Raw genomic sequence first — 12402 nt, 5'->3', positions numbered from 1 at the left:
TATTTTTTCAGAGGTTGTATGAAATAAAGAATTTTATAATGTTGAATTAGGATCTTAAATTGTAAAACTACTATTCAAACTTGAAAATACTATCCTCTCAATGAAATAGCTGCACTAGAAGAACCATGCAATTAAATAAAAAAACGTTTCAACAATAGTATTTTGTCAACAATATTAAATTAAAAAAAGTAAATAACAAATAAAGAAGTGGAAAAAAAGTTAAACTAAAAGAAGCAAAAGTAAATATTAAAAACGTGTAGGAGGAAATATGAAAACAAGCCTTTAAACACTGTTGAAATATAAACACTGGTGAACATCAGTATGCTACATTCTCCACTGTATGTACATGTGTACGTTATGTATTAGTATATATGAATAACATTAGTACGTCTTGCTTTAAATTAGAAGCAATCTTTGTATTATTTTCTCGTTGCTTTAGATTTTTGCATAATTCCTATGTATTTTGTCACAAATTTGTGTGCATTATTTAGCATTTCAGTACATAAATATTATATTTAGTTCATGGAATTATATGTACATGACCGCTTACAGCATGATAGCAATAGATTTATTCAATCAGAAACTTTCATGATTGCCTTTAAATAACCTTAGATTTGAGGCTTTATTGAAAGGAAGCGATAGGAAAACCAGAAAGATAGGCAACATATGAAGACTGTTTGTCTACAGAGTATGACTTCGTATAGCAATTTTTAAGGGAAAAAATGATTCATATATATGCTGTTCAATGTGCCCAAAACACGATTCTCACTTAAACAGTTCGAATTAGAAATTTTTGCTTTTTTACCTTGGGTGCGCTTGATCTCAAAACAAGCACTCTGGAAAATCAACTCTTTTGCCTTAAAAAATTTATAGAATACACATTTCCTTTAAAAATACTAAACCGTGTGTTCCATATTAAATATACACGAAATTAATATATTGGACAAGCACTTACACAATAGACAGGATCTAAACTGTACTCATATATAATAATAATTTAATAGGCAGCTGCAGATGATTCAGAAAAATAACTGAATATATAAGAATTAATTTGAAATATCTAGTTTATAATTTATGATTTAGTCCAAAATGTCTTTTAGAATCTTTCACCTCATATATTATGTTACATATCAGGTATGATATTTATGTTAAACCAAGGTAAACCTGTACTAAGTACTTGGGTTCTGTGCTCATTTTCTTCCAAGAATGCATGATCACAGCCATATATTATTTGGATGTTAGAAGACTAGGCACACTTATCTCATCAACAACACAAAGGAAATGTTTCCTCCTCCTGGTTTAAATATGACATAGATGTTTTCAATATACGAGCTTTTACATCAGTTCATAAAGCATTTGTAGAAAAGGTGTTTGGGAGTTTCATGTTCAGAATATAGAGAGTATGGCGTTGTAAATACGATCTTGAACATGATTTAACGCAACTAACCATTCAAAAAAGTAAATAAAATCATTTCTGTCATTCAGTGCAACGTACGGATCCATATAATTTCATCATCAAGCATATCCGAGTTTAATGTATCTAATTCAATATTTGTAGAGACATTAGGTATTTTGGAAGCAGAAGAGATGAAAAATATGCAACGCCCTTGCCGGAAATCGAACCGCGAACCTCTAAATTACGCGCTGAGCGTGCAAACCACTACATCACGAAGATGGGAGAAATACCTTATATATTCCCTTTTTTAGAGGGCGACTGGCGTTTTTAGTGGACCCAATCGCTAAATCCTGGGTGAGGAGAATCATCATCCACCACCCTTTTAGTTCAGGCGCTACGTTTTGAGACATAAGGTATTTTTTGGGAAGCAGGAGAGATGATAAATATGCAGTGCCTTCGCCGAGAATCGAACCGCGGACCTCTCAATTCCGCGCTCAGCGTGCAGGCCACTACACCACGAAGGCACGCTAGGAAGGCGATAGAAATACCTTATACACTGTGTATTGATTGTAAAAAAGAAAACATGCATAATTTTCTTATTATTTTATCATTATTTGTATGATAGTAACGTAAGTGTAAATGAAGGCGCAGTTTGATCTTCTGCAGTGACTAACATTGAGGTACAAAAGAAATAAGATACAGATTAAACATATATTAGTGGCGGTCAACTGCTAACTTACGGGCAAGTGACGCGCTGCATTAAATTCTATGGTCTGTGGTGAGATTTATAAAATTTATTGACCCTGTCAATGCGTCCATACTCACCACCCTCTGAGGAATTTAGAAGTGAGTTGTTGCATCAATGCATTCCATATTACTTGAAGTGAAATACGTGACATGAGATTGGTTATTATTGTGATATGGTATGTATACTTACAGGAGATGCATATATGAAATGGCTGATAAGCAAATTTCCATCTTATCCCATGTTATACATTTTTGTATCAGTAACATTTTTTCAAACAGCTCATTTTAGAAACATTTAGTATTACCGCGCTTCTTTCGCCATTTTTATGCGCAAATAAAAATAACTACGGCACTGATAATTGCAAATAACTATTAAACTACTTTTCAAACAGTAGACATTTTATTAATAATCTCGTTACTATTGAAAAATATTGATAATAAGCACGGTAACTTTGCATTATTAATTACTGCACTGCATTATTAATCTGCATAATTAAATACTGCATTATTAATTTTTGAAGATTTAAAGATGGTAATCAGTTGTAAAATGGTAAGTGGTAATGGTAAGATTTAAAGATGGTAAGTGTTTGGCATTGAAACAAAGATTACTTTTTGTGTTCCCTAAATAAAAATCCATTGTGATTGTTTTAAGTGAAGTATTTTATATATACGGTTAGAAATATGCATGCAGACACGTAATATGTTTAGAATAAATACTGTATCAGCATGATCTTCCTAAATGGCCATCGAAAACATATTGTGTGGTCCACGAAACCAATAGACACGTGGAGTTCTAACCTTTTATCTAACAGCTAAGTATGTAGGAACCTCGTGAACAGGTAAGCAAATATTCGTTTAAATTCAGAAACAAATACGTAGAACTTAAGAAGGGTTAATTACCATTTATTTCTCAAAATACGAAGTCCACAAATGGTCCCTTTCTCAGGACGTACAGCAAAGCCTCCTTGGGCTTGAACTCGAACTAATAAAAAATGAAACTTATTTAAAGTTTAACTAAAAGATACAGCCGAAGCTATCGAGAATTCCTAAGTAGATAGTCTCTAAATGTCAATTAAGCTGGCGAAGCTATCAAGAGCCTGAGATGCGGCCGAGCGTAGTAATAGCTTAAAGATAATGTAGCCAAAAGGCAAACATGCGCTAGTCAGAATATCTAGCTCTCTAACGAATTCAATGGAACTTCGACTTAAATACCGCTATTACCCATTTGTATTAACCGCGATTCTAAAACCACATTCTGGTAGGAAATTGTAAGCTGAAATTAGGAGGGACAGGAAAGTAGCTTTAATTACAGATAACTGTTGAAACCTTACGATAAACTTAGCAGACATCTTAAAATGGCTATGTTCAAAAATTGGCTCTCAGTGACATATAGTACGTGCTTATCATTTTCACTATGGAAAAGTAATTATGAGATGTTAGACAGTTTACAGAAAATTTGCGTAAAGAGCTAGAAGTCATTATTGGTACTTTTTTATTAGCTTATCTAACATATGGAACTCATCAGACATTAAAAAAATATAATTCACATCCAGAGGAGAAATAGACAGAGATAAAAATTTATAACAAAAGCAAGTCGAAAATTATGCAGAGAGACGCAACGCAATACTTCATAAATTAATTTTTGTGACATTGGTAACCCGTTACAAAGTTTATGCAGTTCGATAAAACTTTTTAATAAATACCCCAAAATAAACTTCAATCGACATTTTAACACCAAACAAGAGAGCCAGGATAACGGCAAAGAAAGACATAAAATGAGACGCCCGCTACAACGGATTGTAAAGTTTGATGAATGACAATCCCGAAGGCGAGTTTTTACATCATTTCATTAGTGTTAGACAGCAAAGATATCACTGCTCAATTATCGGACGGTGCGAAAGCCGTTGTCTTTGACGATATATCGAACATTTTTGGAGCAAAATAATACGTTGTACGTCGTCGCCAAGAGCGCCAAGCTAAACATTGATGGATGATCGCCCAGGCGCTGGAAACAACAGCGATCGCCAATAAAATGACGCCGTTAATCATATTCAGGTGGTCATGTGATTAATAACTTCGCTGCGGGTTATTCTTGGTGCCTCGAAAACTCTTTCTCTCCGCCCCCTTTCTCTCTCTAATAATTAACAGCTGTTGATTAGAAGGCATTTTAATTAATGTTCGAGGCAGAAGGGAGGACGTTCAAAAATATTACCCATTTACCTTCTGAGCGACCTATTTTCATCTTCTGTAACTAACTGTAGGAAGCAAAATCTTTAGCCTTAAATTACTTATTGCGATTAATAGAAAGTATGAATAGATGCGTCTCGTTTTAAGTTTTACTAGAAATCGGAACTATTTGAGAATCTTGCAGCTAGTCAGTAAATTCGTCAACCGCATTTCTCGCTTCATCGCTTTGTGCTAGACTCCAATAAGCGCTTCAAATGAGTCTTAAAGTACATAATATGTTTGACAGAACGCAATACCTACATTTTATTGCTTTTCAGTTTAGTTATTTACCACCTGGAGGTTTGTGCAAATCTTGAAACTAATCTTCAACCATATTTCGCGCTTCAGATCTAAGTACCAGATTCGAATACTTCTCAAAATATTGCAAACTTGTACATCCTTACTATTATTACTTTCAAAGTAAGACGAATAATAATCGGTTCAATGTGGACCATAGTCTTAAAATATCTCATTGTATGATATGAACTTCAGCTATTTCATCGATGGAAATACAAACTAAACAGACTTTTATTTATATTAAATTTTGCGCGAATTTAATAAAATTTTACTTTTTAATGAACCTTTTTGGCAATTTAAAAGCAATGTACTGCTACTCGGTTAAGAGTAAGACATTTAAGTTTCGACTTTAATCACAAAACTCAGCGGTTTACAAGAGATGTTTTGTAACTTAGGAAACTTAGCTATTTGTCTTTCAAATTTAGTAATAGTAAAAACTCAGCGATCGAAAAGTCTGCAAGTGCCCGATGTAAAATATTCTTACCTTTCATGCACTAGTTTGTTGCTTTTAGACAAAGGGATGATATTCAATTTTTCTTTCAAATTTAATCTATCAATCATGATTCAGAAGCTAAGCGATTAAAAAGCAATAAACGCAGTTCTTTAACGCTATTATTATAACCTACTAGCTGCACCTGTGAAATGACATTAGTTGCATTCATGTGTATATATAATTTTAAGAGGCTATTCGCCCGAGCTTCTAATCACTGAAGAAAATTAGCAGCTTTGATAAATGCTATATATTATTTATTTATTTTGAATGCATAATCTGTGACCAAAAACATTTGTATAAATCAACCAACTTTCAAAACGTTTCAACTCAACTCTAATGGGTTCCATGCAGACATTTAACTTTTAAGGTACGATGAATAATAATGCTTAAAAATAACCCTCAGCAACAAAGGTTACTTCAACTGAAAAACGAGCAGATACTTTCTCTGAATCAATTTATAAACATTTGCTTGAGAAATAAAATTCTCATAGTTGTTATGTGCAGAATTGATGTGCACATAATGTCTCTGTAATTATATAATAGCTATAATAAGATGTCATTAATGTGCTTGTTGATTATTTCAGTGGTGCCCTATCGATATATTCTGCATTATCAGTCGGGCATATTTTGAGACAATCAATTGTGCACATAATATGTTTTAATTTAAATTCGCACACATGATGCTTATAAAAATGGTAAAACGAGTGCACATGGTTTAATTCATCTAAATCGTAAACAAAGAATTTATAAAAAAATGAAGTTAGATGAAATTTTCCATTCTCTTCCTGTGATATTCAAATCTTAATTTAAGCTATTTTAAATTTACATAAATTTTGTACCTTCATTATCCTCTCAGAAACTAAATATGATATCGTAACATCGAAAAATAAGATTGATGTATTTGACTTTTTAACTAAGAGATAAGTTTAATTGAAGAAACATATATTTTTAACAAGTTCGTGTATTCTGCCTGTAAAATGTATTTTTCTGACATGAAACATATGAGCTTATATACAGAGAATGAACGTAAATAAACAATTTAAGCGCTTAAAGTAAAATGGAACTCCTCTTTTAGTTAAAAAGTCAAAACTAACAATGTAATAGAAAGAAATGTTTGAAGTTCTGTTAAAAAAAAAGAGTTGAGAAACTCTAAGAAAATCACGTTCTTTGTAATTCAAATAAGAAATATGACTTTTTTTACTTCGACTGTGGAAATAATTAGCTTGGTTAACAAAGAGCACGTTCCTTACATTTAGCAGCTCGCAGTCCTATTATTTTCTAAAATTTCACTGTTGCTATTTTTAAAGTTGAAAGTTTTAGAAGAAACGATTCCGTGAAATATATGAATAACTATGAAAACAGTCTAGATATTTACATACAGTTATCTGATTTCATTTCTAGAAAAATGTTAGAGATTAGGGTACATTTTTGCTAATATACGTAGCTTGCTTGATGTTTCATTCTAGTAAAATAGAGGTTCTTTCTTAAAAATATGGTCTACTTATTGCAGAAGGAAAGTAACAGTTCGGTATACATCCAAAACACGGTAACAGGAAAAAATATAATTAAAGAATCCTAAACTTCTTATTAACTAAATGATAAGATTTACGTATTGTGGGGCACTGAATCATGCTTTATGTATTGCCTGACGACGGGCGGGATAGTCTTAGTTAGTATTCAGAGAACAGCTTATATTCGTCAAAGAAAAGGGCGCGTCAGAGGGGTTACATGGTAAAATACATATTTTATTAGCATACTTAAAATACATATTTATTATTTTTATTATTTATACATATTATTACTTCAACTTCCCCAAATCACATGTATTCCATTTATATTATTTCATATTGGTCTGACTTGAGCATGGATATATACATTTATTATTATAGATTGTTCTTATAAATACCCAGGCATATAATACTATATTCATGCATTTCTGTCTTTGAAAAAGCAATCTTGTTGAAATTCCCATAAGAAATCATCTTTGTATTCTTCAAATTAATGACGTAAGTTAGAATACGGTGTTAAAAACATCCGCACAAACTCTATAATCTGTTGAAATCTCGTTTTTAAGTTTGGAAATAAGTTGCTGCGGTTGTCTAAACAGGCAGCATCTTCTTCTAGATGATTTAAGTTAGCAAACTTAAACTAGTGAACAAGGTGGATTGGACCTGATTGCTTGAAAATCTAGAAAAGCATAAGACGGTTATCTGCTGAGAAGAAGGAATGCCATCGTGAAAGTCCTTTAATTGAATTTCGCTCCTATTTGCACTATATTTTGGGAAAATCACGAAAACTCTCATGCAGCCAAACAGTTTCCGGAGATATGAGCATAGATATTTGTTATAAAAGACTATGTTTAGTTTTTCGAGTGAACGGTATCACTGAAAGAGTTAAGTTGATTTTATAAATAAATAAGTAATTTTTTGGGTGGTACATTCCGAAAGAGAACGAAAAATGGCATTCCAAAGTATTTGTATTTCAGTTTTTAAATTAATTTCGAAATGCTATAATAGCTGAGTGTGAGCTCTAAATATTTAAAGAAACTAAATTATGGTACATGATGTTTTCGGGAGAAAAAAAAAGCTTTACTATAAAAAGTGAGCAGTATCAGAAATTTCCATTTAAATTAAACGTGATAACGTGACTCATATTCTCTCTGCAATTAACAGTTTTAATATTAATTTAACAAAACCATATTTTATTTTTCTTCATGCAAAAGGAATATCTCAGCAAGAAGAAGATGGGAAATATCACAAGGGGAAAGAATTTTAAAAAATGATAAATTTCAAATCCCGTTAAACATTCATTTTGTTACGATGTTCAAATTTTGCTTCGGTACAGAAAAAAAAGCATTCTTACGTGAATAACTAATAAAGAACATGAAAATTTAATTATCTTCAGTTGCGCTGAATGTTTCACATACTATTTTGTAAATGTTGATGTAAATGTTTCAGCCATTTTTTTATTTATTCGTAAAAGCTTTCGCAACTTTTTGCGTGTAAACATTTCGAACTGCTTTACCACAACATGAATGATTCATTCCGGTATTATTTTAAACAGAAGTAAATATGTGTTTGTTTATTTGTATATTTGTGGATATATTTTATCACTAATATTTCTTTCAGAGTAAATTTGGATGAATTTCTTTCACCTTTATTAATTTAATTTTTAATTTAATTATTATTTATTTTATTAATTTGTATCTATTTATGCACATACATTCATGCGTTTAATTAATTCCTTAGAAATAATGTGTCTTTAATTTTAATTAATTTATTTAGTTTACTTTAGAAACTTGTTAGTTTAAGGGGCGACCAAAGCACCAAGAAGGAAGAATATTGACAAATGAAAGCGAAATACCCCCCAAAAAACCTTTTTTTTTTTTTTTTCATTTTTTGGGGGGTTAATAATGAAATTCTAACCCAAAATTAAAAAAGAACTTGTTTAATTCCAAAAATACAAATTCTTGCTAAAATAAGTTATTACTTATTGTTCAGGTGGCCGTAAATGGGTAATGTCAGCTTCGATACCTGTCTACCTATCTACACATTATTTTATGAGTAATTCGTGTAAGGCGTCTAAATTAGTAAAAGTGTCTTAGTACGAAATAAAATATTTAGTTTCCTTCTGTTAATATTAATTTATAATTATTTATAAAGTATTAGTTTTCTTCTCTCTTTCTTCTCTTGAGGAGTTACAACAAATTATCAAATTATATAGATCTATCTATTTACCCATCTGGATAGACAGATAGATACTAAAGCTGCTATCACTGATTTACGGCCACCTAAAAAATAAGTAATAACTATTTATTTAAGAAAAATTTGTATTTCTGGAAATGAAAGGAGTCTTTTTTAAATTTTTGTAAAATTATATAAAGATCGTAACTCAAGTAGTCAATGATTATAGAGATACAACAGAGTCGAAGTAATGAAATAAGTTTTATTGAAGTTACGTTGCAAAGTTTGAAATATTGATATTCCGTATTCCGTGCGTATACTGGTTTCCGGCATACTGTCTTGTATTCTTCGGCAGAAAGATCTACTTAAATAGATATTTTTTGGAAGAGAAAGATACATTTGCATGCTAGTTTTATGGCAGAAATCACTGTGTGTAGGTATTTTTGACGTGGAGAAAGAGCATGCATGTTTTTGTTTCTAAAAAGGATTACTTATATGGCTGGTTTTCTATTGTTTTCCAAAGTCAAGCATAAATACGAACACATTTCTTACACGAATTACGTCTTAAACTCATTTTTTCTAGAAAAATAGCCTTCTATTACTTTGCTATTATTAATTAACATATTATGCAACATATGAATAAAGTTAAGAAGTTTATTAATCATCTGAACGAAAAATTTAATTCTAAGTGCTATTGCGATTTGTAGCTTTGTAAAAAAAAAAAAGCTTTTATAATTATAAACCATTATATATATACAGCAGCCATATAAATACATACTATACCGTAAGTTATTTTTTACTAAACTTATGTGATCAATACATTAATTATTAGGCATGCTCATCTCTAATGGCAAAGGTTAAATCACGATTACTTGCTGAATTTCTAGCATAGTATAAAAAATATAGGATAACATAGTTGAAATTTAAATTAAAATTTAATTAACTCCTTAATTATTTTACTCTAAATTCAAAGTTATTTCCATATTCAGGTCATTAAATTGGAAAGAATCTCGAGAAAAGATATATTTCCGTTAAGATTCTAACTTTAATATGAAAAAGAACGGTTTTAAGCAGTTTCTTATTTAAAAATAAATCGACTTAGTTGATTGTTTAATTGCTAAGTTATAACAAGAGTTAAAATACAATTCTTAATTATTTTCAAACAGAATGATATTTTATTGCTCTGCGATTTGTAACAAGCAATTTTGCCTTGCTAATTTCAGTGTTTTGGTCTTATTCTCAGCTTATTCTTTAAAGTAAACCTAAGAATAATAAAACGAATAATAAAAGAAAATAATAAATAAGCTTAGTGATTAATTACTACTCCAGATATTTATGAGAGAACTTATTAAAAGTAATTACGTTTAAAGAAATCAACACTTTTAATGAATATCTGAAAAGAAGTATTCTTTAGGAAGTACATCGCTCATTTCACTGTCAACGCCAGCTAGTTGTTTTTCACCCAAGCAATCTATGTTTGCAAAAACGCACACTTTACAGGCAAACTAATGCCAAATTGATTTCTTACGTCTCATTAATTACGACTTGCTCTTAGACGAATATTATGTTAATATTAATTGTGTGGCTGAACATTTTCTACAAAGATAAACATTGAAAGCGAAATTCAAAAGATTCTTATCATTCCTCATCATTCAAAGTCATTTAAATTCGCATTTGAGCTATTGTTTGATTTGCAATTTGCAAAGCACTTGTGATTAAATGTTAAAACTGATGTAGCCAACTGTTAATAAACTTAAGTGTCTTACAATATTCGTTAAGATATGTCAGTTATTCTGTTTATTAACAAAATGAGCTGTTCTTTAGTAATTATTAATTTGAATAATATGCATAAAATAATTTTAATGAGGTTTTAAAATGCTGCTCATGACAGTTGTTTATCTTTGGAGTTATATTACTTTACAGAAAATTATAATTATTCTGAGCAGAAATGTGTGAACTAGCTTTATATTTCAATTATGTACCATCGACGTCATGCCAAATAAACGAATCTTCAAAATCATTGTTTCAGAAAAAATCTGTACAATTTTTTGAGGTATAAATTTATTTTTTCCTAGTGATATGAATATCGCTGTACTTTTGTGACGCGCATACGGTAAAATTTCGATAAATAACTTAAGATAAAAATAAAGATTAAACAAAGAAGCACAAAATTAAAACTTACGTTATTTTGGCATGATAAGGATGATATTATAGCCGTCAGACGGTATAGTGGTTAGGGGAGCTGACTGCGAAACTGAAGGGCCCGGGTTTGAATCCCGGAGAAGGCATGGATGTAAATTGTTTGTCCCTTCATAAGAGGCAAAGGTGTCCCATCTATTAGGTGCCTCCATAGTAAAGAGATCACCACATCTGGTTTTAGGAAGTGGCCAATGCTGGCGTAGGCCTAAGGGAGTGGCCACTTAGGAGTGGCCAATGCCGGAATAGAAAAGCTCCCGCCATTGAAAAAAAAACTGATATTACAAATTTGTATGAAATTATCCAACGCGATGAAATAAAAGACAACTAGCAAGTTTCTATAAATAAAATTAAATTTATTTTCAAATATAGACGCCTGATTAGGAATAAAGTCTGCAATAATACAATTGTATAATGCCTTTTATTTTCGCAGCAGCTAGTTGTCATAAATTATTGTTTTCATGGGTAATACAGAAAAACCCTTAATTCAAATGCCAAATATTACTTTACTATTTAAAGTTATCCATATATCAGAATATCAGAATAAAATGGCATTAATAAGTTTGAAAAAGTCAGATTTTTCAGTGACACAGATGTAACATAATATTTCCCTTGACAGAAAAAAGCTCAAAATGATAGTTTTTCCAAAGAATTTTAAAATCTTTTTAGGAAAAGTTACAGAAAGTTTTGTTACAGAATATAAAATGTATTTGTACGAGGCATAAATCTGAAATGAAATGTTTCTTAAATTTAAATATTTCTATTTAATCTTAGAAATAGTTTACTTCATCTTGGACTTTTAATAGTCTGTTAATACAAAAAAATTAACGAATAACTAAAAATAATACAATTTACATACCGTTTAGATGCTCAAAATTGAATTGCTCTGTTCTTAACGGTTCTCTGTAGATGAGAGGATCGGCTCCAGAAAACTGCGCCACGGTTGCTACGTACAGATCTCCGTCTATACAAATTAGATAAATTTACAACCTTACATTCATATTCATAACAAAAGCATCGTATAGCATGATTTTTAAAAGTAAGCAGTAAAGCACATTCGAAGATTAAGATTCTGTTAAACAACAATTCAATATAAACAATTCATTTAATTAATAAAACTGAAAATTAGATAAAGTTTAATTTTATTTAATTTCTTCAAAATAAGGAAACCAGTAAGTTCACTTTTACAGAATTTATATCTTTAATGCTTTACAGTTCTGAAACTGACATGGAATATTACCTAATAATTCAGTATGATAATGAAAAAAGTTACAAATCTGAAAAAGCTAACCATTAAATTTTAAAAATGTCTTTTCCAAAAGTATAACATTAAAAATAACAATACTATTATAAACTATAATTTT

The 12402-nt window shown here is 30.6% G+C and overlaps 1 protein-coding gene across 9 annotated transcripts in view; it reads right to left on the bottom strand.

The window, feature by feature from the left end:
• The window catches only part of LOC118188395 (semaphorin-1A-like), a 905788-nt gene that overhangs the window by 122559 nt on the left and 770827 nt on the right, over positions 1-12402 (bottom strand). For all 9 annotated transcript variants that reach the window (XM_035358817.2, XM_085818328.1, XM_085818327.1 and 6 more), the window contains one exon: positions 11898-12002. In XM_035358817.2, coding sequence (XP_035214708.1) covers positions 11898-12002 — 105 coding nt within the window. The remainder of the gene's footprint in view (positions 1-11897; positions 12003-12402) is intronic.

Source organism: Stegodyphus dumicola, chromosome 6 (assembly GCF_044657685.1).
Source record: "Stegodyphus dumicola isolate Sdum_Otavi_A_Nest chromosome 6, ASM4465768v1".
Lineage (NCBI taxonomy): Eukaryota > Metazoa > Arthropoda > Arachnida > Araneae > Eresidae > Stegodyphus > Stegodyphus dumicola.
Note: the sequence above shows the minus strand (reverse complement) of the source record. Positions and strands in the feature narration are given on the sequence as shown.